Genomic DNA, 27,499 nt, shown 5'->3' on the forward strand with positions numbered 1-27,499 from the left:
ATACTGAAGGATCAACAGCTCCCATCTTTCCCACTGCCCAAAATCTTACCGATTCCATTCTCCCAGCAGAAGCCAAGCCCTGCTTGGTGCTGGAGGTGATAGAGGCTGGTGAGGCACACACGGGATGGGCATCAGGGAAACCGTGAGGGGAAGGAGACAGTGGCTCCTCTCTAGTCAGGCTTCGCTCTCTATCCAGCCATCCTGCCCCCATCAGCCATTCATCTGTCTGTCCAATGAGCGCCATTTACGCACCTGCGCCAGCAGCCTGCAAGCCCTCTGGTTCCGTGGAGTTACATCTCACCACAACGTTCTCGACACTTTCCTAAAGTCCTGGCATTTGTGCTGAAGCCAGAGCTGTTCGTAGCGGCCAGAGTGCAGATCCATCTGGCCCGGTGGTCTGGCAGGGCCCTTCTGGTAGCTCCACGTGGACCCACAAGCTGTGGGAGCTAAAGAAAACTGGGCTGAGCCTCCAGAAAACCACAGAGGGTGTGTAAGAAATGTTGTCAGGGATTGGAAAAACCAAACCCACCCAAGTCGTGGGCTTCCTCCATCCAGTCAGACAGACTCATGTAGACACAGGGCAGGTGCTGAGGAGGCAGACAGACCATGGCCACGACTGGACCAGACTCTGTGATCTAGCGAAAGGGATGCCATCTCAGCCAGACTCGGGGAGAGGCAGGCTTCCAGAATAGCCCTGCCAAGTTTAGGAAACAGGCAGGCTTTTCATCCTGGCTCCTCCTGAGTCCCCATGTCCAGACGTTTGCTTGGTGACACCATGGTAACTATGATGCCACAATGGAACATTCTTCCCAAGGGGGTAGCAGGAATCCCTCTGTTGAGCTCTGCGGTGTAAGGTCAGGGTGAGTTCATTTCTCCTTTAGCAGGAGCAGTTCAGGGAAGAACTCTGAGAACCATCCTGACGACAAGAAACACTTGGTGTCATGAGCAGAACATGGTGACTGAGGACGGCATGCATGGGTTCCTTGGGCTCTTGTGTATTGTCTGAGGTGAGGGTAGGCCTGGTGGTGGGGCTGATGGAGGAGCACGCCTGGGCTTTGAATTCCAGCTCCACCACTTGGCAGCTGTGTGACCTTGGGTGGGATTCTCAATGTCTCTGAGTATCAGTTTCTGAATCTGTAAAATGGGAATGATGATAGTGTCCACCTCACAGGGTGATTGTGTGAATGAACTGAGTGACACGCTGGGGCAGTTACTATGTAAAAGGATGAGCTGTCACCAATTAGAAGAAATTCCAGTAGAGTTTAGTAGGAGGGGCAAAATCAGGGTAGGCTTTCACGGAACACCTGCTTTTTGTTTTCGGCAGCATTTTACGGCTACAGAGTTAAGGCTAGGGTCGAATTCCACGAATCAAAAGATGACCCTGGGCTTCCCTGGTGGCGCAGTGATTGAGAGTCCGCCTGCCGATGCAGGGGACACGGGTTCGTGCCCTGGTCCGGGAAGCTCCCACATGCCGCGGAGCGGCTGGGCCCGTGAGCCATGGCCGCTGAGCCTGCGCGTCCGGAGCCTGTGCTCCGCAACGGGAGAGGCCACAACAGTGAGAGGCCCGCGTACCGGAAAAAAAAAAAAAAGATGACCCTTTTCTGAGACCCAGCTCTGTGGGAAAGCCGGAGACCCTGGATTGCGGATTGTGGAGAAAAGTGACCAGCGTGGCCACCTTCTCTCACTGGGCTGTCTTACACATCGCTGGCTGAAGAGCGGGGTTGGGCAGCTGGTCCCTGCCTCTCTATGGCACGGACCCAAAAAATAGGGATGTGACAGGTCTGTTTCCCATGTCTTGGAAGTTTTGTCAGTGGAAAGGAAAAGAGGCAGGGACTCTGACGCTGGGGGGAAATCACGACCTTGGGGAGGAGAGGAAAAGCCCATGTGTTTGGCTGTTCTGCGTTCACAGCTGCCCATGGTGTCTGCTGTGGCTCGCTCTGGGGATGGCAGCGATGAGAGGGACGCTCTTGGTGCTGTTCTACGTCTCCCATGCTTCTGCCAGTGAGTGCGCTTCTCTCTTCCTTCCCAGCTTTAGCTGATTGTGTGACATGGCAGGGGGAATCATCCCGGAAGAGGAAATGGTCCTTAATGTCCAGAGAGGGACTCAGGGTGTAGGTGACTCAGGGCATTTTGCTCTGGGCAGCTTGCGTTGGTGGTGGGAACCAGGGAGAAAGTGGGACATGGGGCGTGGACGTAGGAAACTGTGGCTTCAGCAGCCTGATGTCAGGCCTAGTCCTTGGTGAGAGTACGGTTAGGGAGACAAGCCTTAGGCTATGGAGAGGCCCCCTGCGCAGAGGGGCTTGGTATGAGGCCTGCCTCCCCTCTCACAGCCCTGCCCTGCTCTTCCGGGGGCACATTCCCTGCGTCCGTCAGGTGGCGGACATCCTTCCTGAGCTGGGGTGGGGGTCCGAGGTGCGTCTTATGCACTTGGGAACCGGGCCTTCCCTGTGTTTCTACTTCAGTATTGTTCCGATGGAGCCCTTTATCCTTAAACCTTATTGTTACCTCTAAACTGACCCCCAATGGCAGGGCCCGGCCCGGGAACAGGGAGGTGCCTGAGAGGCTGCCTGGCCTCAGTTGGCAGAAGTGGCAGCTGCAGTCCCCTCCCCGACCCCCAGGTTGTCCAGGACTAAAATTCTGGCCTGGAAAGGGGAGATGGAGGGGGGCACCTGACTAAAGCAGGCTCTGACACACCTTCTGCCACCCCAGCTGGCTCTCTCCTGTCTTCCTGGAGTTAGATGGGGGACAGGAGAGGCTTCCCGTGCACGCACACACGCATACACACGCCAAGAGGACCGCCCCACCTTCCAGGCCTCCTCCGTCTCCTTGCAGCCCAAGGAGACAAAACACAGACAGGGCCTCTCTCCTCTCTTAAAAAGCCTCAGGCAAGGGACCCAGGGCAAACATTTCATCTCTGAGGCAGACTTCCTCATTATATCCTGGCTGTTCAAGAGTTTTATAAGGACAAATGAATCAGCCAGCTAGAGCTTTGAAAAAGCAAAAGTCATCACAAACCTGTAGGTTCTTCGTGGGTTAGGAAGAGTTGGTTAGTGCCTCGTTCACCACAGATTGCCAATGTCCTGTGAAAAAGACCAGAATTTTGTCTTTGGTGATCCTGAAGCACTTGGTGGCCTTACAGACATCATCTTGCTAACAACCAGCTCTTGTCACTGTTTCAGCAAAGACTCCAAGTGTCAACTCATAGAGATGTTTGATCACATGACGCCCTAGCATGGAGAGGTCTGCTGTGGTCCTTTAATGACTATACTGAATGTTCAGTCAATTTCAGCGTCATGGTTTGGAAACTCTCTGTCATTGATGCTCACCTCAGAGGGTCACCTCCTGGGGGAAGCCCTCCCAGACTTCATGTTCTGGGCAGAATCCGTGCCCCCTCCTCTGTATACTCCGGGCACTGTCCCTTGTGTCACAAGTCTCTCTGAATGCTGTCACTCTCCAATGTGTCTGTCTCCCTTGTGCACTGTGACCTCCCCTGGGGTGGGGACAGGATCCTGAAATCCTTCCCTACCAGCCCAGCCCCTAACTCAGCAGGGCTGCGTGTGCGGTTGGATGAATGGCTGAAAAAGAAGCCACCAATGACCTGACTTTTTCAGCTGGTGCTACCCACCATGTGACATACAGAACCCAGGGCCACCAATTTAGAAAAAAGCACTGGGTACTCATGCAGTGGCTACCAGAGCAGTGGTTTACATGGGGAAAATATGGAATTGTCCACTGGGCTTAGCATTATCAGTCATGGGGACACAACACCCCTCTTGTGAGAGGCATGTGTTACCCCACCTCTCATAAAAGGAAACTGAGGCCCAGACAGAGGAGTGCCTCTCCCCAAGTCTCAACACATAGGGGCCAACTAGACTTGGGACACTGTGTCCAGGGACTTCCTGAAACACTAGTGGTTCTCAACCCCAAGTACACATTCGAATCTATCCTGGGGAGCTTTTGGAAAACATCAATGCCCAGGCCTCATCTCCAGGGGTCTGGGTGGGGCCGGGCAGCAGGCAGATGAAATGTTCAGTCAGCTTGAGAATCCCTATACTCCACTCTGCATAGGCGAGGATGAGATGGGCACCCCTGGTCCACTAAGGAGGCCGGGCACGGGGACTCATCGGGACAGGGCACATGGACTAGGGAGGGAGACCCACCAAGGGTCTTTTATGGGGAAGAAGACCCACTAGGAAAATAAACGTGGGTGGTAGAGTTAGTGGCGACCAAGATAGAGAGCCAGAAAAAGTGGGGAACCAGCAGAAGTGCGAGCGGGTCCTGGGGTCTGGTGCGGTGGCGGCAGCCCCAGGCCTCCAGCTCCTTGCCCCAGCAGTGAGGCCCCTGCACAACCCCCTGCAGCTTGCGGCATCCAGAAAAGCAACACTGTGGAAACTTCCGAGGAGGGTTTGGTCGAAGATGAGGAGTTCCCGTGGGTGGTGTCGCTGCAGGATGTCCAGTACACCCACCTGGCTTTCGGCAGCATCCTCAGTGAGTTCTGGATCCTCAGCATCGCATCCGCCTTTCAAAACAGGCCAGTACCCCTCCTTTGGAGTCTACGTGGCTCACCGAGGCGGAGTTGGGGGGTTCTGTTTCCTGCTCAGCTTGGGGAGTCCTGGAAGGTGGATGCCCAGTGACAGGGCAACAGGGCTTTTTACCAGCGCAGTGCTCGCTGTGAGTTTGGGGCTCCTGAAGTCACCAGTTGCCAAGGTTGGCGCAGTCTGTGTCTCCTCTGCTGTGAGGACTGCCAGCTGCACAACTGCAAAGTGAAACGATTGTTTCTCCATCTTTTACAGGAAGGATATTTGTTCCCATTTTATTACAATCACAAAGGCACTCTTTTTTTTTTAGACACTTTTTAAAAAAATTTTTTTAAACATCTGTATTGGAGAGGCACTGACTCTTGATACTAAAGGTCCCTATTGCTTATCTTGTTAAGTGAATTGATAGGAGCCCTTACCTTAACACACTTACCTCAGGCCTTAACAATGTGACTGCCACAAATACATGCACGTAGAGAAAACACTTGAAGGAAATACGCAAACACTTGAAGAGTGCCCATCTCTGGATGCTCAGAATGCATGTGATTTATTTTCTTCTTTGAACTTCTCTGTATTCTCCAAATTTTTTACAATAAATGGGCATTCTCTTAAACCAGAAAAAGAAAAAAAGCCTATACATGCTATTAAAGGAATAACTTTTTTTGGTAAAACATCTCACTTTCTGACCCAATGATTTGACTTTTGGTCATCAACATTAAGGAAATAATTTCAACCACTGGAAAAGTTTTATGCACAAAGTTGTTCATAGGATGATTAATTACACACAAAACACTGGAAGTGTAATGTCTGATTATCATGGATAAGTAAATTATGCTATAGTTACTATTTTATAGTTTATAATACATTATATATGATACATAGTATATAACTTCTATATATAATTACATATAGATCTATCTACTCAATATATTATATAGATATATATTATATGTGATATACACTATATATAGTATATATTCTACAGTATATAATATATACTATATATAGTATACATACTATATTATTTTATAATTTATAATTATAATTTATAAATATATAGTATATTATATAATTTATAGTATATATACTATATATTATATACTATTTATACATTATATATTATATATACACATATAGAGTATGGGGGGAGAGAATATAATTACTATAACTGGCCAAATACATTATAGTGTAAACCCTTGATGAGATATTGTGCAATTGCTGAATTTTTTTTAATTGTTGAATTTTTTAACATATGATTTGTATTTTTTAATTAAAAATACATGTATTTAAATGAAAATACATGTAATACTGTGATGTTCATGAGGAATCAAAGGGTGTGTAATGAAAATCAGCTCCTCCCCTTCCCTGCCCTTCAGTCATCATTTCCCTCCCTTGAGCCATTTCTGTTACCAGTTTCTTGGGTGTTCTTCCTGAAACACTCCATGCACTCATGGGTATCTATATACCTATAGGTCTATCTATATTGACTCTTATATCTATTGACAGAGAGAGAATTTTCTTTCTCCCCTGTATTAATCTGCTGGGGCTGCCACAATGAAATACTACAGACAGGGTGGCTTAGACAATAGAAATTTATTTCTTACCATTCCAGAGGCCTGGAAGTCCAAGATCAAGGTGTCAGCAGGGTTGGTTTCTCCCAAGGACTCACTCCTTGGCGTGTGGACGGCCACCTTCTCCTTGTGTTCTCCCATGGCCTTTCCTCTGTGTGCACACGTTCTTGCTGTCTCTTCTTCTTATAAGGACACCAGTCCTGTTGGATTAGGGCCCCACCCTATGGACCCATTTAACCTTAATTACCTCCTTAAAGGCCCTATCTCCAAACACATTCGCACTGGGGGTTAGGGCTTCATGTATGAATATGGGGGGACACAATTCAGTCCATAACACCCACCAATACAACTAGTAACACACCATATACATTATTCCACTCTTAGCTTTTTTCACTCTGTCATGAATGTTGGGTGATCCTTTCCTAACGATACATAGAAAGTTACCTCATTTTATGCATCAGTTAGCTGCCCAGTATCCCATATGGATGTACCATAACTACACAGTCCTCTAATAATGGAAATTTGGGTTGTTTCCAATCTTTCACTAGTAGCAAAAAATGCTGCAGTAGATATACTTGTACACACATTATTTCACATACATGGAAGTATATTGTTGCACGAATAAACTAAGAGTGGAAAAACTGGACTAAATCTTGATAGCTGTTGCCAACCATCCCTCCAGAGAGGTTCTGTTTTCTATGTAGTGTTTTCATTATTGCTATTTTCTATCTGGTCTGCTGTTTTGGTTTTGATTTCCTCTCTGACTCTGGGTTTTATTAAAGACCATTTAAAAATATCCAGGTAATAGGGTGATTGTTTTGTATTTTAACATGATTTAAGTTTGAGTTAGACTGCATGGTGATCTATTAAGGAATTTGTTGATGTTATCTTTGTGGTCTACTATGTGGTCCATATGAATATTTTCCACAAGTAAATTAAAGAGCTCATTTTCTGTCCTTGGAGTACAATTTAATATATAAAATTAGGGCAGGGAGTCTACTTGATCTATCCTAGGCTGACTGAGGTGAATTACAAATTTCTGGCTTTTCCTCCTCCTATTTCCTGGAATTTAATTCATGAACATTTTATCACTTGCTGCAGATATTTATAAATGAACTCTTCACTGTAGACTGAATTCCTTATCATCATGAAAAGCCTTTCTTTGTCTTGTTGCATGCTCTTCTGCTCTGGTGTTCAGAATGAAGCTCCTGCTTTTTGTTTTTATTTTAGACTGTTCTGTTTTTATTGCTTGCTGTTTTTCATTTCATTATATGGCTTTGTTTTGTATGTCTCTTCTGACAAATTTGGAAAATTTGAACTTGTGTTCTCGTGGTCATCTTAGAATTATAATTTCATGGAAGACACACAAATCTTCTGTTTCTCTCTGGATAGTCCTCTCTAGATTCTACTGTGGCTGATGCCAGAATTCCTGTCTTTTCACTTCTTCCCTCGTTCTTCATGACCACCCAATTTTAATAGCTTATTTATGTACTTTAACGTTTACCTTGATTCATATATATATTTGTATACCCCTGTTATTTCATATATTAGCTATAAATAAATGATAGTTTAGACTCCCATAAAAGATGAGAAAATTGGTGTATATACCTCCCTCTGCTGGTTTACATCACTACTCCAATCTATAACTTTAAAAGTTTCTCTTTTGTTTTTATTTTAGACCCATATTATAACGAATTCCACACTTACTGACCGTCGCTTTGCTGGATTTTTCCATTCAACACTAGAATTGGCTAAAATTTGTCTTCAAGTAGCTTCTTTTCTTTTTTCTTCTTTTTTTTTTTTTTTTTTTGGCCACGTTGCACAGCATGTGGGATCTTAGTTCCCCGACCAGGAATTGATCGTGTGACCCCTGCAGTGGAAGTGCAGAGTCCTAACTACTGGACCGCCAGGGAAGTCCCTCCAAATAGTTTCTTAAAGGGCTCCCAAGAACCATATTTCCTCGAGTTTTACATACTCAGAAATGTTGTGCCGCCCTTAAATCTGAACGACCACTTAAGTGTAGAATTCATGGATCATGCCTGCTTCCGTCTGAAGACTTAACAGGCATTCTCACCCCCACCGCACCTCAGCTTCTGGTATTAAATCTTGCTGTGGAGAAGTCTGAAGCCATTCTGATTTTTTCCTCTGTAGGTGGGAGATCACACATCCTAGTATTCCCCAGGAGAGGCCTGGTTTACACCTGTTATCCTATTGTTAGCATCCCTTTTCACTCTCACAAGTTCCCCAGCTTAGACAATAAATTAGAGGACAAACTTAAGATGAATTAATCTGTTTTGTGTGGATGCCCAAGGATTCCTTCTTTGTCACTGAAGTCCAGCAACTTTACTAGCCATGCTGGATCTCTCCCATTTGCCCCTCCAGACCCACTCTCTACTCTTTTCCATTCTGCTGGGTGCCAGGAGGCTGACCTGTGTGGGTTACACCAATGGGTGCTCTTGCCTTCTGGGTTCCAGTTGGGTTTGGCCAAAGGGAGCACTGCCAAGAGATCAGAGGGAGGAAGGAAGTGAGGTCAGGTATTCCCCTGACAGGTACTGCAGACTGGATGCCTTCTCCAGCCAAGGGACCCACTCCCCATAGCTCTGTCTGACCACTCCCTCCCACCAACACCCTATTGTTACCTCAGCAGAAAGCTACATATGCCACCCGGAACCCAGCATACTGCACTAGTCTCTGTGATTTCCCTATGTCCTGCGAGACCTTTGTAAAGAGTCCCTTTATTAAACTTTCCTCAGTTTACCTTATTTGAGTGTGTCATCTGTTTCCAGCTGGGAGCTGACAAGGGTTATGTCTCAGTGTTGAGCATTCTGTATTGATTTTTCCCTAGGATATGGAGTACGCTTCCACACTGTAGACACAAGTCTTATTTCTGGAAAACTTTCTGGCTTCTCAAGATTACCTTGCTCTCTCTCTAGGAAGGACGTTGTTGCTATAGTTGGTATAGCTAAGATGGATGCAAAACTGATTGCTCACGAAGAATATCCAGTCAACACCATCATCATCCATGAGGACTTTGATAATAAAACAATGAAAAATAACATAGCCCTCCTGAAGACAGACACGGCGATGCAGTTCAACAACCTGGTCCGGCCCATCTGCTTCCTCGGCAGAAAGTTGCATATGCCACCAGCCTTGCAGAACTGCTGGGTGGCAGGATGGAATCCCACATCTGCAGTTAATGCCTTTCTTCTCCTAGAGGAGGCTGTGTGTGTGCTAGCAGTGGGGGTGACTGGGATGAACCATTCTAGGGCTTAGCTCAATAATTCAGGTGGTCTGAGGTTCTAGAGTTGGGCTGGAACCCTCACTTAATCCATCAAGATTCCAAGTGCTTGCCCTCTTGAGACCATTCTTACATCTGGTCCTTTTTCTTCTATTCCAACACCAAAATTGGAAGTACATGGGCAGCAAGCAGCCTGAAATGAGTGCAAGGTTACCGAGGGGCCAGGGGACATTATTCCCTGAACCAGAGCTGACAGTCCTCTTGTCTGAGCCATCCTTGTTTCCTTTGATTTTTGGGAAACAAACAAGGAAATGCATTCATTCTCTGTAGATGTGGAGGAAGGGTGAACATTTTCTCTGCTTATTTTCCATTCAAGTTCAAAGCAAAGGTAGTTTTCAGTAAAAACTGAGACACAGGTTCGGATTTCTGTGAGGAAAAGGGGGTTTATCAGAACATTTCCTACTCACTCCCAACTGATATGTGAGTTGTAGTTGCGTTGACTCGGGGAATGTCTTCTTGTGAATAATTCTCGGGCTCTCTGTTGTCCAGACAGGAAATCACATGACGATGAGTATCCTGAGGAAAATCTCCGTGAAGGACATTGACTTGTGTCCCTTAAACAAAATCGAGAAAACAGGATGTGGCAATGACATAGAGATGGAAACTGATGCCGTCTGCTTGGTAAGAATGCAGTGGAACAGAAGCTACAGGCTGAGAGTAAGCAGTGGTCACTTCATGGGGGAGCCTCAGGACTCCCCCTCGCTGGATTGTGAGCTCCATGAGGGCAGGACACCTGGGAGTCATGGACGTCTCCAGGGCGAACAGCACTTGGCAGGTAGCAAGTGCTCAATAACAATCTGCCAAATGGACTAAGCTGTCACCGTTTTCAGTGTGACATGACTAAGCATGGCTAAGTCACATGCTTTTTCATTAGCTAAAAGTTTGAAAGAGTGAGTCCAAACCACACATGCAGATATATGCTGAGCATGCCTACAGCGCGGGCTTGCTGTATTCGGCTTCTTTGGAACCCAGCCTGATGCTATTGTTCATCAATTACTGGGTTTCTTTTTCCCTGTAAGAAGCCCTGCCCTCTAGCTGAATGTGGGCTGTCCAGATGTGGCTGTCCTACTGCCTCAGGAAAATGTGCAGAATTCACAAACACCTGTCTAGGCCCCCTCATATCTGTATTTGGAAAAAGTGTGGCTTACCAGGGCCACACAGTTAATAAATCTTAAAGGCAAGAACTCAGGTCTGCCACATTTCCAGGCAGAGTTTCCCTCCCCTCCTCTAAAATTGTCTACGACACTGATCAACCACTTTTCTCGAAGTAACCTTCAGGATTCCCTGATGGGGAAATTTTTTTTTTCCAGAGGATCTAGGGAAAGTTTTTTAGAGAAAAGGGAAAAAATACATATGTGCGGACAATTCTTTCTCAAAGTCATTTTATTGCAAAAGCATGAGGGACTGCCTTTCATCAGGAAATAAGTTTGCCCTTCTAAAGCTGGTTCAACATTTATCAAGTGCCTACATTGTCCTGGGCTCTCTTCCAGGTGGAGGATTGTAGAAGCTTTGTAAATTAGAGAATGTGTTAAAATACAGTAGAAGACGTAGCTACTTAACAAAATCCTACCATCAGCCACTCCATCAACCTAGTACCACACTTCATCAAATCCAGGATGCTGTCAGGTGCAGAATGCACCATTATTTTATGTAACACTGAGAAAGTAAAAATGCTGCCACTGAAACTCTGGAATCCACTGATTAAAAGACACATCCCAGGCTTTCCTGGTGGCGCAGTGGTTGAGAATCTGCCTGCTAATGCAGGGGACATGGGTTCAAGCCCTGGTCTGGGAGGATCCCACATGCCACGGAGCAACTAGGCCCGTGAGCCACAACTACTGAGCCTGCGTGTCTGGAGCCTGTGCTCCGCAACAAGAGGGGCCGTGATAGTGAGAGGCCCGCGCACGGCGATGAAGAGTGGCCCCTGCTTGCCACAACTAGAGAAAGCCCTCACACAGAAACGAAGACCCAACACAGCAAAAATAAAATAAATAAATAAACTCCTACCCCCAACATGTTAAAAAAAAAAAAAAAGACACATCCCATTTCAAAGACGCTAATTTTTAAGAGCATCTTAAATTCACTGGAATATGGTAAGCTGCTTACCCTCTAAATGATCACCTCTTTAAACCATCCACAAAGGTCAGGTTGGTTTTTAACTGTAGCACACCTGTGGACAGTCCTTTGTTTTTTAAGAGAATTGTGCTTGCAAAAAAAAAAAAAAAAAAGGTGCCTTGTCTACCTAGGATCCTTCCTAGGAAATGTGTTCTAGTGTCCAGAGGTCCTCAAAGCCACACTTCTCACATGTAGAATAAGCTACCCAGGTTCAGTGTCTGCCCTAACGGGTCCTCAGAAACCCAGCAAAAGTAGAATTGCTCTGAACTCACCCTCCTTTTTTCCCACAACTGTTAGGGCTTTTGCTGGATGTCAAGGTTGAGGATCACGCAATGAAAGGGGGTCGCTCCCCTGGGAGATGAGGTGGGGCTGGAGCGCCTGGTGCTTTTTGTCTCCATTGCTTGAGCTTCAGAAGTCTTGGCCTTACATGTCATGGGGAAGAGAAACAGCAGCATATTCTACACCCAAGTGGAACAGCAACTCGCAAAACCACACAATAGCCAGGGATGTTGACCGCACAGTCATTTGTCAAAACTATTTGTCCTGAATGGCATTCTTTTTCTTCCTCAAGCTGTAAAAGCATAGTTAAAACAAATTGGGAGTGGAACTGGTGAACGGAGGGGAGACCACTCCATCCTTGGCCAGAGAGCCTCCGTGCCCCAGGAAGATACAATGAGGTGCAGATGAGAGCCAGTTCGCCAGTCCTAGGAGGACCAGCCAGAGCTCAGGGATGAAATCACCCTCTGCTGTTTGGCAGCATGGGATGCAAACAGTAGAATGTGAAAAACTGAAAAAATCAAGAGTTCCACACTCAAGCACCCCCTTCCATCTAATGAGAAGCACAGAGCGAAGTCTGGAATGCCATCCTTGTGTGTGTGCAGCGGTGGGACAACCAGGGCATTATGGCAGCCTTGCAGAGCATGCCTCCCATGGCCCTGCTTGCAGAAGTGTTCTTTGCTTCTCCCATTTGCCTGCATTTCTGTTCTGGTGTGGCCTCCACAGAAAAAGGAGGGTTTAGTGAAAGAGGCTGCATGTGTGTAGAAACCCAAGAAAGCTCAAACACCCAGGCCTGGGAATGGGCAAGGGCTGAGGTGACCACTGTTTTGCCTCTTGAATTCTCACTGTTGAGTCTGTTCAGATTGTTTCCCATTGTCAGCTGCAAGCCCCCTCCCTCCATGCCTCAGTCCACACAGTGAGAACAAACTGTGATCACCCAACCTGTCTCGCCTGGCAGTTCACATAGGTCAAAGGTGGCTGGCCAGCCTTTGATGATAAACTCCCTCTTGGACCAAGATGGACCATAGGCTGGTGCTGGGGGGCAGGTATTCCTTTAAGAGGAGGCCCGGGGGCAGGGGGTAGGGTGGAGCACAGGTAAGGTAAATTATACCTAGTAGCTGTCTTGTTGCTTTTCCCACATTTCTCAGTTTTTCACGTTAAAAATGATGGCCTTTTCTGCACACCAGGGTAATAGCAGCTAATTGTTTACTGAGTGCATCCCGTATGTCAGGCCCTGTGCCAGGAGCTCTGCCGGTGTTACAGGCACTAACCGTGTCCCCACTTTAGCTCAGAGAATTAGCTAACCTGCTAGGGTCACATGTCCAGCCAAGTGTGCCAGGCTTCTACCCACTCACCTGAAGGGAGATAAGGTCTGTGTGGCAGAGCTCCCGGGGCCCAGAGGACTGCTCCTGAGAGGTGCACTGGCAGGCAGCTGCCAGGTTGGAAAAGCTGTGAACCCAGCCCGGCAGCGTGTGCTTCCTGCAAGTCTGACTGACCCTAGCAGGACTGTGGGTAGGTGCAAGCAGCTTAAACGAAGGATGGAAACAAAATAGGGAAGAGAAGGAAAAACGGGAGCATTCCAGGCCAGAAAGGAACAAAATAACATTTGAGGAGTGAGAAACCAAAAGAGAGGGAGGATTTATTCAAAGGACTAGAAAGGGGCAAGAAAATAAAATGGGATCCAGGAAGCTACAGGCAAACTGCAGGAGCCTACAAATAATTTGTATAATGAAAGGAAAAGTCATCTTGTTGGAATTTGTGGTGGAGGTGGCCTAGATTGGAAATATTATCCTATAACTTACCCCATTTCCAGTGAGAACCAGTGTAAAACTTTTCTAGAACAGATAGTAAATTGCACAGGGACATATTAAAAAAGAAAACAAGTTTTTCTAAGACCTGAAGCTTTCTGTCCTTTGTCACAGGGGGACCCAGGAAACCCAATGATATGTGAGCTGAAGGAATTGAATCTGTGGGTGCTGAGAGGAATCCTGTCTCAAGGTGGTGAGAAATGCCCTGGCCTGTTCCTGTACATCAAGGTGGAAGACTACAGCAACTGGATCACGTCCAAGACCAATAAGACCAGCCCTCCCCTGTCTTCCTTCCACCACTGGGAAAACCCAATTCCTTTCCCCAGCCACTCATCACGTGATGTTGTGACACAGAAAAAACATGCTGGGCTGAGCCAGGTTGGATGGTCCCAACCACACTTCCAAGGACAAAAAAGGGCCACCATGCATTCATGGTCACAAATGGCAAATGGCACGCCAGTGAGTCTAGACTTTAGGGAAAAGGGTCTGAGGGAGTCAGACAAGTCTGAGGTGGCCACCCAACCCATGTACTATGACTACTACGGTGGGGAGGTTGGGGAGGGCAGGTCTCTATCAGGCCAGAACAGGTTACATCAGCCCCAAGAAATTACCTTATTTTTCTTTGTGCTTGTTTTCTGTGGTAATGATATCTTAGTCTAGGAGCTAACCTTCCAAACGGAAGAGTAAGCTCAGAATGTTGAGTGCCAGGCATTCACCACGCTGCTTTGGTGTCTCTTTTTGAGAGTTGCACAGCTGGGTTGCCATGGACAGGCCCACAGTACAGACTCGGCTGGCTCTCCCTCCTCTGTCCCACTCCCACATGCGGGAAGGTCATTCTCATGTGTGCTTGTGAACTAAATGTGAGCTAACAAGTGTCAAACCATTAGAGTGCCCCGTGGTTCTTTCAGTATTTATGGTTCCCGGAGCCAGGCTGTGAAAACACTCCCCGGGGGCCGATGTGGCCTGGGAGGTGACCAGCAGCCTGGCTGGAGAATTGGGGACACCAGCCAGCACAGGGAACAGTGAGAGGACCTCATGACTAGAGAGGAGCTGATTACTTTAATGGATCACTTTTTGGTCGGCAGCCGTCGCCTCCCTCTGGCTATTTCCCAGGGGGCAAATTGCCTGCAACTGTTCATTGGTGATTTTCATTTTATTCCAAGCCTTGTGGTAGCCTTTTAAGGACATCTGCAAAAAGGAGAAAGGGGGAGGAGGGAGAAGGTCATTTGGGACGAACGGATTGTGCCTATTCTACCTGCATCCAGCCCTGTGATGGTATGGATGACCTCGTACGTGGGGCAGTGTCTGCATGCGTGCTGCGGATGCAGGCCACCTTGGGGCATCTGGAAGATTCTTCTAAAGAGCGTGTCTCTGTTCCATGAAGTGAGAAGTTGCAGGTTCCTTCTGCACTTCTTTGCTACTTCTTAGCCCCAGATGTGATGGGCCCAAGTATGGATCCTAATTTACTTTCCTGCTGCCAAGTGACCACTGGAAGGGCAGGTAAACGCACTGTGGAAAATGGAGCTGGGGTCTAGATGTGAGAATGCCAAGCTTACCAAGTGACCTGACTGGGTTTTTAAGCTACCCTAAGGATGTCTTAAGTGCCCTCAGTGTGCAACCTGGCCTGTGGCAGTCTTGGTGCTTTCCTTTTTTTTTTTTTTTTTTTTGATGCCAGCATATCATTTGCACTTTTCCTTTTTCTCTTCCATGGCTTACAAGGGGCAAGGGTGCTTCTGTGCACACTGTACCATATGAAAAGGCTTCGGGGTTAGTCAACATCAGAAAGACCCATGGGGCTTCCCTGGTGGTGCAGCGGTTGGGAGTCCACCTGCTGATGCGGGGGGCACAGGTTCGTGCCCCGGTCCGGGAGGATTCCACGTGCCACGGAGCAGCTGGGCCGGTGAGCCATGGCCGCTGGGCCTGCACGTCCGGAGCCTGTGCTCCGCAACGGGAGAGGCCACAACAGTGAGAGGCCCACGTACCGCAAAAAAATAATAATAATAATAAATAAATAATTAAAAAAATAAAAATAAAGACCCGTGGCAAATATGTAAATGCATGGAATCGGGTTCTGAGTGATATTAAAATCCATTATTGGGCTTCCCTGGTGGCGCAGTGGTTGAGAATCTGCTTGCTAATGCAGGGGACACGGGTTCGAGCCCTGGTCTGGGAGGATCCCACATGCCGCGGAGCAACTAGGCCCGTGAGCCACAACTACTGAGCCTGCGCGTCCGGAGCCTGTGCTCCGCAACAAGAGAGGCCGCGATAGTGAGAGGCCCGCGCACCGCGATGAAGAGTGGCCCCCACTTGCCACAACTAGAGAAAGCGCTCACACAGAAACGAAGACCCAACACAGCAAAAATAAATAAACTAATTAATAAACTCCTACCCCCAACATCTTAAAAAAAAATCCATTATTATCTCAATTTTTAAAAACTGGCTTCTCCGTGTATAAAATAGCAATCACTAAATTTTCAATGGTGGGGGAGGGATTCAGAAGCTTCCAGAGATCAATAAGAAAACAAGCAACTAAAAACACACCATTACTAGAGTCTCTTCCTGATAACCTGAAAAGACGCCCCTAACAAGAAGAAGGACCTTTAAGGAAAAAAAAAAAAAAAAGCCATCCTTTATTTTGGTGTAAGGGTCGAAGCAACAGCTGAGATTTCTCACAGGTATTACGTGTCTAAAATCCTGTATTCTTACCTCAGAAAACAAAATCCTAAACAAAAATGTGAGGGGCATAAGAGATCGCGGGTCTCGGGACTTCCTGTAACTCACATCTGCAATCTCCACTTCCCTCTCCCACATCCTGAGGGTCTTCTCCAGGTCCCTGTTTCGGATCTTCTCCCGGACGTACATCATCACCGGTGGCACTCGGAACTCAGACAGCTGCTTCCGGAGCTGCTTGTTCAGAGCCATGGCCTTGGCCCGGTCCTGGGTTGGGAAGGACCAATTAAACATGGGGCTCCCTGGCAGTTCTAGCCTCCTGGGACTTACTGGCCCTGGCATCTCTCCCCAGTTTCAATGTAGTTATAAAAATAACGTTTACATTTTCAAAGGAGTGGGTGAAATCACAAGATTCTTTTTCTTTACAGATCGTGACATTTTCGTCCAGTTTAGAAACATTAAGTAGACTCTAAAACAGTCTTTTTCCCTCCCTTCCTTCCTCCCTTCCTTCCTCTATTAAGGAATATGCTTTACCTTTGATTGCTTAGGGGCTTTTTTTGCTTTGGAAAAATTAGGTATTTAAGTATACTTTGATTAGATCAATTTCAATTCATTTTCCTGTCTTTTTTTTTTGACAGAATACCCATAACATAAATTTTCCCATTTTAACCGTTTTTAAGTGTACAGTTCTGTGGCATTCACAGAACAATTCACATTGTTTTGCAACATTTATCACCAGCCATCTCCAGAATTTTTTCATCTGCCCCAACTGAACCTCTATACCCATTATACGCTAACTCCCCAAACCCCCTCCCCATAGGCCCTGGCAACTACCATTCTATTTTCTGTCTCCATGAATGTGACTACTCTAGGTACCTCATATAAGTGGAATCATACAATATTTGTCCTTTTGTGACTGGCTAATTTCACTTAGCATAAATGTCTTCAGGGTTCATCCATGTTGTAGTGTGTCAAAATTTCTTTCCTTTTTAAGGATGAATAATATTCATCCTTAAATTAATATAAATAAAATAATATATTCTATTATATGCATATACAGCTCACTTTGGTTATTCACTCCTCTGTCGATGGACACGAGTTGCTTCTACATTTTGGCTATTGTAAATAATGCTGCTACAAACATGGGTGTACAAATACCTGTTGTTCAAGTTCATGCTTTCAATTATTTTGGGTATATATCTGGAAGACAACTTGCTGGATCATATGATTATTCAATTTTTTGAGGACTCTGTCTTTTTAATTTCATTTTCAAAAATTATTATACAGTAAAATTAACTAGTCTTTTTCTTCTGAGTGGCTTTTTGAATTAGCATTGTCCTTTTAACAATTGTTTTGAATAAGGCAATACATTCAATTCAAATGGTATAAAGGTACACAGTGACAAGCTCCCAACCCACCCCTGTCCCCAGTGCTGTGATTACAAATTTTCTGGGTACACATCATTTTGTAAAAATGCAAGTACAGTATATCAGTAGGATAAGCTACTGAAAGTGATATTGCTTATTCTAAGGCAGTGGTTCTCAACCAGAAGCTATTTTGCCCCCAGGAGACATTTGGCAATGTCCAGAGACATTTTTGTTTGTCACTATTAGGGGAGTGCTACTGGCATAGGGTAGGTGGAGGCCAGGGATGCTGCTAAACACCCTGCAACGCACAGGATGGCCCCCACAACGAAGAATTATCTGACCTGAAATGTCAGTAGGGTCTAGGTTGAGAAACCCTGCCCTAAGCATATGTGTATGTATGGTAAATGGTGCTAACTTGCCTTCTATTATAATGATGAAGCCAATTATACTTCTGCAGCAATGTTTGAGACTGCCTGTTTTCTCCATTCTCGCGACACAATCTCACTTTTTCATCTTTGTCAATCTAACAGAGGGAAAATGGTACCTCATTATAGCTTTATTTTCTGTTCCTTATGAGCAAAGGGGAACATTTTTCATATGTTTGAGATTTTTTAGCTTTTCTGTAACTGTTTAAATCTTTGGCCCAGTTTTTTCCTATTTTTTGTTAGATTTTTCTTGTTAATTTATAAGACATTTATCTTTTAAGAAAATTAGCTCCTTGTGATATTAAATACAATATTTTTCCAGTTACTTATCTTTGGGCTTCGCTTATGATGGTTTTTGCCATGCAGAAAATTTTTAATTTTTATATAGCTGACTTTATTGATTTCATGGTTTATAGGTTTCACATTTTAAAAGTCTTCCATATTCCAAGATTACAATAAAAATGTTCCCACTATATAAGTTCAGGACTTTAATGGTCTTATTGTTAACATTTAAATCTCTGATATGCCTGGATTAATTTTGCTATTACATATAGTTCCAAATTAATTTTTTCCTAAATGGCTACCCAGTCATTGCAAATCATTTATTGAATAATCTGTTGTCTCTCATTGCAATGCCACCTTTATCATAAACTAAATATATCAATATCAAAACTATCAGAAACTTGATCATATACATATCATATATGGTCTGTATTAGAGTTCATCATATGGCTTACATTTTTTTCTTTTATCTTCCCGTCTATTCATGGATTTGTTTTAAATACTGTAACTTCATAACATGTTTCAGTATCTACTAAGGCTAGTCTCCTCCTTATTAAGAATTTTGTGGATATTCTTATTTATTTTTACAAAAGAATTTTTGAGTCAGTTTATTTAAGCCTTTAAAAAAATCTCCTTGTGGGACTTCCCTGTTGGTCCAGTGGGTAGGACTCCACGCTCCCATGCAGGAGGCCTGGGTTCAATCCCTGGTCAGGGAACTAGATCCTGCGTGCATTCTGCAACTAGGTGTTTGTGTGCCGCAACTGAGAGTCCATGTGCCGCAACCAAGAAGTCTGCATGCCACAGCTAAGAAGCCCGTGTGCCATGACTTAAAAAGATCCCACATGCCATGACTGAGGATCTCGCATGCTGCAACTAAGACCCGGTGCAGCCAAAATAAACAAACAAATAAATAAATAAATAAAATTTAAAAATCTCCTGGTTATTTTAATTGGAATACTATTATTTCACAGATCACCTTAAACAGAACTAACATTTTTTATGATGTTGAATCTTCCTAACCTAGTATTGTATTTTGATTCCTTGCTGTGACACTGGCATCACTTGGGAACTGGGTGAACATGCAAAGCCTCAGGCCACCGATACCTATCCAATCAGAATCTGCTTTTAACAAGATCCCCAGGTGACTAGTTCTCACCTTCTGGTTTGAGAAATGCTGTTTTAATCCAATAAAATTATTTTTTTATCAACTTGTTTTCAGAATGCAACAAAAATTTGTCAGGAAGTGTTCAGTGCATATCTATTATTGGTCTAGCATGACATACAACTGTGGGGAGACCTAAAAATGTACCCGGAACCATCAGTGGACACTCTTGTGAGAATGATGATTACAGAATACCTAAGATAAAATATAATGAAGTACCAAGAATTAAAGCATTAAAAAATAGGTACTAGCTATGAGGGATATGCTGAGACGACCCGGGACTGCAGTCCCTATGCAGCACCCCACTTGTAGAGCAGGGGTGAAACTACAGGAAAGACAGGCCACTGTTCCCACACCCAGCTCCAGTGCAATGGTGCAGAAATTTTGCCCAAGGAGAGAGGCTGTAAAATATAAAGCTCTGGAATGCTGCCTAAGAAGGTGAACTTTATGTGCATCAGAGCGTGGGGAGTTCATGCTAAGGACTTTGTGGAAAACAATGGAGATCTTTGGGGTGAGCAATTAAGATCAATCTGATAGTTCCATATTAGTAGCAACAAGCAAAAAGTAGATTAGCTAGATGTTTAACTTAACCAGAGAAAGAGACAATTAAGAGCTTTATGGTGTTAGAGCAAGCCTCAGTGACTGGCAACACTTTGCCCCTGTGACAGGGACTGACTGTAATTAGATCAGAATGTGGAACAATTCACGTCTCAGAGTGTTAAGGCAATAGAGCAATTAGCTAGTAATTAATAGAGGCTAACAGCTAGGTGTGATACCAATAGAGGTAGACTGGCAAGAAGTTTAGCTGGAAGATGGAGGAGTCAAAGAGAACTAAGCTGAAATCACACTGGTTGTCAGGGAGATTGTATCCATGATCAAGGCTGTACCCTCTGGGGAGCCACATCAGAGGCTACTAACAGCAGGAGAAATAGACTTTACTGAATTAGTCCAGCCAAATTACTACACAACAAGCAAAAACAATGATAAGACCAAGATGAGTATCTGGTGATACTAAAGTATATTATCTAAAAAGTCCAGTATTCAACAAAAATTATGAGATAGGAAAAAAACAAGGAAGTGTGACCCACACAGGGAAAAAAGCAGGCAACATAAACTGCCTTTCGGAGAATCCAGATGGTGGACTTAGCAAAGTCTTCAAAGCAACTATAATAAAGATGTTCAAAAAACTAAAGGAAAGAAGAATTTAAAGAATTAAAAGAATATATGATGATAGTGTCTTATCAGAGAATATCAATAAAGAGGTAGAAATTATTTTAAAAATAAAAAGAAGAACCAAATAGAAAATCTGGAGTCTTTCCAAATGGAATGAAAAATTCACTAGAGGGGATCAACAGTACATTTAAGCCAAGAGAAGAAATAATCAGTTAACTTAAGGTAAATTGATAGAGACTATGCAATATGAAGAACACAGAGAAAAAAGAAGAAAGAAAAGTCTTGGAGAAATGTGGAACACCCCTAACTGCACCAACACACATGAAAACTTCCCACATTTGATGAAAAACATTTACACATCCACAAACTTCAACAAACTCCAAGTAGGATTAGTGCAAAGAAATCCATGCCCAGATACTTTGTGCCCAAAATGTTGACTGACAAGGCAAAGAGAATATATTGAAAGCAGCAAGAGAAAACAATTCATCACATACAAGGGAAGCCCAATAAGATTAATAGCTGACTTCTCATCAGAAACAAAATGGAGGCCCAAAGGCAGTGGGATGACATATTCTAAGTGATGAAAGGAAAAAAAAAAAAAACTTCAACAAAGAATCTTACATCCAGCAAAACTATCTTTCAAAAATGCAAGAAAGCAATGAGCAAGCACACCCAGATCTTGGTTTCCAATATTAATCAAATAAAAAGACCCAGGACTTCTTGGAGAAATGGCTAATTCTAGGACTGGGGCAGGAAATATACAAGAAGAGCCTGGAGCATCTTCTAGTTCCAGAAAGGAAAGAGGTGCTCAAAACAAAACACACACACATACAACAACAACAATAACCACCCACAAAAATGGGGATATACCAGAGGAACACAGAACCTGACTGAAAGAGCTCTCAATTGCCAACTGGAACAATGGGAGCAACAAAATAAATAATGTTAATAAACCAATATATAAAATTAATATTCATGAATTGATGCTGATATAAATAAATAATTTTTAAAATAAACAAATGGGGTAGAATTGACAAATCTTTCACAGAGAAGAATTCCAAAAAATTTACAACCCTACTTCTTAAGCGTGGCCTGCACATAGGACCTTCCCTCCAAAGAGTAAAGTCTGAAAAGTGGGAAAGAGTAACTGCAGTGGAGAAACCTGTGGAACACCATCTCAGCCAGGTGATCAAGGTTAACATCAGCAATGAAAAGTCTTGTTGACAGGATGCTCCCTTGATATGATGTGATGAAAATAGCACCTTACTTCTGTAGAAGAAGGCTACATCCAAGAAAACAAATAGCACAAACACAGGTAATTATGTAGGTAATTATAAAAAAACAGCATAATTGCATATTTTCCTTCTTTTAACTGATTTTAAAAGCATTTTCATAAAACAATGTATATAATTTTATATTGGACCTATAACATATAAAATGTAATATATTTGACAATAATAGCACAAAGGCAGGCTGAAATGAATCTGTATTTGAGTAGGAAAATAACACCAGATGGTAACTCAAATCTACAGGAAGAAGTGAAGAGAACTACACAAGTGGTAAAGGAAGGATAATGTAGCAAAGTCTATGAACATACTGCATCTCCTTTCTTCTTTCAGCTTTTGGATCCCTTCCTCACACCATTTACAAAGTAACTCACAATGGATCATAACCTAAATTTAAGACCTATAAAAGTCTTAAGAAAAGACATAGGAGGGACTTCCCTGGTGGCACAGTGCTTAAGAATCCACCTGCCAATGCAGGGGACACGGGTTTGAGCCCTGGGCTGGGAAGATCCCCCTTGCTGTGGAGCAACTAAGCCCATGCGCCACAGCTACTGAGCCTGTGCTCTAGAGCCTATGAGCCACAAATACTGAGCCTGCATGCCACAACTACTGAAACCTGTGTACCTAGAGCCTGTGCTCCTCAACAAGGGAAGCCACTGCAATGAGAAGCCCACACACCACAACGAAGAGTATTCCCCGCTCGCCACAACTAGAGAAAGCCCTCACGCAGCAACAAAAACCCAACTCAGCCAAAAATAAATAAATAAAATAAATAAATCTATTTTTAAAAAACTGGGCAAACGCCTTGAATAGACATTTCTGCAAAAAAGATAGACATGTGGCCAAAAGGCATATGAAAAAATGCTTCATGTCATCAGTAATTAAGGAAATTCAAATCAAAACCACAATGAAATACCACTTCACACGCACTAGGACAGCATTAAAAAAAACACCTGAAAATAACAAGTGTTGGTGAAGATGTACAGAAATTGGAACACTCACACGTACATTTTCTTTTTTAAGTTCTAGGAATTTTCTTTATATTTCTGCTCAACTTTTGTGTATTTTTTTTTCTTATTAGTCATCCATTTTCTACACATCAGTGTATACATGTCAATCCCAATTGCCCAACTCATCACACCACAACCCCGACCCCCGCCACTTTCGCCCCTTGGTGTCCATACGTTTTTTCTCTACTTCTGTGTCTCAACTTCTGCTCTGCAAACCGGTTCATCTGTACCATTTTCTAGGCTCCACATATATGCATTGATATACGATATATGTTTTTCTCTTTCTGACTTACTTCACTCTCTATGACAGTCTCTAGATCCATCCACGTCTCTACAAATGACCCAATTTCATTCCTTTTTATGGCTGAGCAATATTCCATTGTATATATGTACCACATCTTCTTTATCCATTCGTCTGTTGATGGGCATTTAGGTTGCTTCCATGGCCTGGCTATTGTAAATAGTGCTGCAATGAACATTGGGGTGCGTGTGTCTTTTTTTTTTTTTTGCGGTACGTGGGCCTCCCACCGCTGTGGCCTCCATCGCCGCGGAGCACAGGCTCCAGACGCACAGGCTCAGCAGCCATGGCTCACAGGACCAGCCGCTCCGCGGCATGCCGGACCCTCCCGGACTGGGGCACGAACCAGTCTCCCCCGCATCGGCAGGCGGACTCTCAACCACTGCGGCACCAGGGAAGCCCGCATGTGTCTTTTTTTTTTTTTTTTTTTTGCGGTACGCGGGCCTCTCACTGTTGTGGCCTGTCCCGTTGCGGAGCACAGGCTCCGGACGCACAGGCTCAGCGGCCATGGCTCACGGGACCCCAGCCGCTCCGCGGCATGTGGGATCTTCCCGGACTGGGGCACGAACCCGTGTCCCCTGCATCGGCAGGCGGACTCTCAACCACTGCGCCACCAGGGAAGCCCCGCATGTGTCTTTTTGAATTATGTTTTTCTCTGGGTATATGCCCAGTAGTGGGATTGCTGGGTCATATGGTAATTCTATGTTTAGTTCTTTAAGGAACCTCCATACTGTTCTCCATAGTGGCTGTATCAATTTACACTCCCACCAACAGTGCAAGACACTTCCCTTTTCTCCACACCCTCTCCAGCATTTGTTGTTTGTAGATTTTCTGATAATGCCCATTCTGACTGGTGTGAGGTGATATCTCACTGTAGTTTTGATTTGCATTTCTCTAATGATTAGTGATGTTGAGCATCCTTTCATGTGTTTGCTGGCAATCTGTATATCTTCTTTGGAGAAATGTCTATTTAGGCCTTCTGCCCATTTTTGGATTGGGTTGTTTGATTTTTTGATATTGAGCTGCATGAGCTGCTTGTATATTTTGGAGATTAATCCTTTGTCAGTTGCTTCATTTGCAAATATATTCTCCCATTCTGAGGGTTGTCTTTTCGTCTTGTTTATGGTTTCCTTTGCTGTACAAAAGCTTTTAAGTTTCATTAGGTCCCATTTGTTTATTTTTGGTTTTATTTCCATTACTCTAGGAGGTGGATCAAAAATATCTTGCTGTGATTTATGTCAAAGACTGTTATTCCTATGTTTTCCTCTAAGAGTTTTATAGTGCCCGGTCTTAAATTTATGTCTCTAATCCATTTTGAGTTTATTTTTGTGTATGGTGTTAGGGAGTGTTCTAATTTCAATCTTTTACATGGAGCTGTCCAGTTTTCCCAGCACCACTTATTGAAGAGACTGTCTTTTCTCCATTGTACATCCTTGCCTCCTTTGTCATAGATTAGTTAACCATAGGTGCATGGGTTTATCTCTGGGCTTTCTATCCTGTTCCATTGATCTATATTTCTGTTTTTGTGCCAGTACCATATTGTCTTGATTACTGTAGCTTTGTAGTATAGTCTGAAGTCAGGGAGTCTGATTCCTCCAGCTCCATTTTTTTCCCTCAAGACTGCTTAGGCTATTCAGGGTCTTTTGTGTCTCCATACAGGTTTTAAGATTTTTTTGTTCTAGCTCTGTAAAAAATGCCATTGGTAATTTGACAGGGATTGCATTGAATCTGTAGATTGCTTTGGGTAGTACAGTCATTTTCACAATATTGATTCTTCCAATCCAAGAATATGGTATATCTCTCCATCTGTTAGTATCATCTTTAATTTCTTTCATCAGTGTCTTATAGTTTTCTGCATACAGGCCTTTTGGCTCCCTAGGTAGGTTTATTCCTAGGTATTTTATTCTTTTTGTTGCAATGGTAAATGGGAGTGTTTCCTTAATTTCTCTTTCAGATTTTTCATCATTAGTGTATAGGAATGCAAGAGATTCCTGTGCATTAATTTTGTATCCTGCAACTTTACCAAATTCATTGATCAGCTCTACTAGTTTTCTGGTGGCATTTTTAGCATTCTCTATGTATAGTATCATGTCATCTGCAAACAGGGAGAGTTTTACTTCTTCTTTTCCAATTTGGTTTCCTTTTATTTCTTTTTTTTCTCTGATTGCCGTGGCTAGGACTTCCAAAACTATGTTGAATAATAGTGGTGAGAGTGGACATCTTTGTCTTGTTCCTGATCTTAGAGGAAATGCTTTCAGTTTTTCACCATTGAGAATAATGTTTGCTGTGGGTTTGTTGTATATGGCCTTTATTATGTTGAGGTAGGTTCCCTCTATGCCCACTTTCTGGAGAGTTTTTTATCATAAATGGGTGTTGAATTTTGTCAAATGCTTTTTCTGCATCCATTGAGATGATCATATGGTTTTTCTTTTTCAATCTGTTAATAAGGTGTATCACAGTGATTGATTTGCATATATTGAAGAATTCTTGCATCCCTGGGATAAATCCCACTTGATCATGGTGTATGATCCTTTTAATGTGTTGTTGGATTCTGTTTGCTAGTATTTTGTTGAGGATTTTTGCATCTATATTCATCAGTGATATTGGTCTCTAATTTTCTTTTTCTGTAGTATCTTTGTCTGGTTTTGGTAACATGGTGATGGTGGCCTCATAGAATGAGTTTGGGAGTTTTCCCTCCTCTGCAATTTTTTGGAAGAGTTAGAGAAGGATGGGTGTTAGCTCTTCTCTAAATGTTTGATAGAATTCACCTGTGAAGCCATCTGGTCCTAGGCTTTTGTTTGGTGGAAGATTTTTAATCACAGTTTCAATTTCATTACTTGTGATTCGTCTTTTCATATTTTCTGTTTCTTCCTGGTTCAGTCTTGGAAGTTTATATCTTTCTAAGAATTTGTCCATTTCTTCCAGGTTGTCAATTTTATTGGCATAGACTTGCTTGTAGTAGTCTCTTAGGATGCTTTGTATTTCTGCGGTGTCTGTTGTAACTTCTCCTTTTTCATTTCTAATTTTATTGATTTGAGTCCTCTCCCTCTTTTTCTTGTTGACTCTGGCTAATGGCTTATCAATTTTGTTTATCTTCTCAAAGAACCAGCTTTTAGTTTTATTGATCCTTGCTATTGTTTTCTTTGGTTCTATTTCAATTATTTCTGATCTGATCTTTATGATTTCTTTCCTTCTGCTAACTTTGGGTTTTGTTTGTTCTTCTTTCTCTAGTTCCCTTAGGTGTAAGGTTAGACTGTTTATTTGAGATTTTTCTTGTTTCTTGAGGTAGGCTCGTATAGCTATAAACTTCCCTCTTAGAACTGCTTTTGCTGCATCCCATAGGTTTTGGATTGTCATGTTTTCATTGTCATATGTCTCTAGGTATTTTTTGATTTCCTCTTTGATTTCTTCAGTGATCTCTTGGTTATTTAGTAATGTATTGTTTAGCCTCCATGTGTTTGTGTTTTTTACATTTTCTTCCCTGTAATTGATTTCTAATCTCATAGCGTTTTGGTCAGAAAAGATGCTTGATATGATTTCAATTTTCTTAAATTTACTGAGGCTTGATTTGTGACGCAAGATGTGATCTATCCTGGAGAATGTTCCATGCACACTTGAGAAGAAAGTGTAATCTGCTGGTTTTGGATGGAATGTCCTATAAATATCAATTAAATCTATCTGGTCTATTGTGTCATTTAAAGCTTGTGTTTCCTTATTAATTTTCATTTTGGATGATCTGTCCATTGGTGTAAGTGAGGTGTTAAATTCACCCACTATTATTGTGTTACTGTCAATTTCCTCTTTTATAGCTGTTAGCAGTTGCCTTATGTATTGAGGTTCTCCTATGTTGGGTGCATATATATTTATAATTGTTATATATTCTGCTTGGATTGATCCCTTGATCATTATGTAGTGTCCTTCCTTGTCTCTTGTAACATTCTTTATTTTAAAGTCTATTTTATCTGATATGAGTATAGCTACTCCAGCTTTCTTTTGATTTCATTTGCATAGAATATCTTTTTCCATCCCCTCACTTTCAGTCTGTATGTGTCCCTAGGTCTGAAGTGGGTCTCTTGTAGACAGCATATATATGGGTCTTGTTTTTGTATCCATTCAGCAAGCCTGTGTCTTTTGGTTGGAACATTTAATCATTCACGTTTAAGGTAGTTATCGATACATATGTTCCTATGACCATTTTCTTAATTGTTTTCGGTTTGGTT

General features: G+C 43.4%; 2 protein-coding genes across 2 annotated transcripts in view; one reads left to right on the plus strand and one right to left on the minus strand.

Annotated features, from left to right (window-relative positions):
* Positions 1-1,915: 1,915 nt before the first annotated feature.
* Positions 1,916-14,266, plus strand: PRSS54 (serine protease 54; the record flags this gene model as incomplete). Its single annotated transcript, XM_079724049.1, is given in 6 exon segments — positions 1,916-1,951; positions 1,953-2,001; positions 4,360-4,535; positions 9,047-9,301; positions 9,897-10,028; positions 13,721-14,266. Coding segments are annotated over 6 exon segments (1,194 nt in total).
* Positions 14,267-14,665: 399 nt separating this feature from the next.
* CFAP263 (cilia and flagella associated protein 263) overlaps positions 14,666-27,499 on the minus strand; it is a gene marked incomplete at both ends in the record, with an annotated part of 30,585 nt that continues 17,751 nt past the window's right edge. Inside the window, 2 exons of the mRNA XM_079723980.1 lie at positions 14,666-14,794; positions 16,388-16,543. Of these exons, the coding sequence (XP_079580106.1) occupies positions 14,666-14,794; positions 16,388-16,543 (285 nt within the window). The remainder of the gene's footprint in view (positions 14,795-16,387; positions 16,544-27,499) is intronic.

This window comes from Hyperoodon ampullatus (assembly GCF_949752795.1).
Source record: "Hyperoodon ampullatus genome assembly, chromosome: 18".
Classification (NCBI taxonomy): domain Eukaryota; kingdom Metazoa; phylum Chordata; class Mammalia; order Artiodactyla; family Ziphiidae; genus Hyperoodon; species Hyperoodon ampullatus.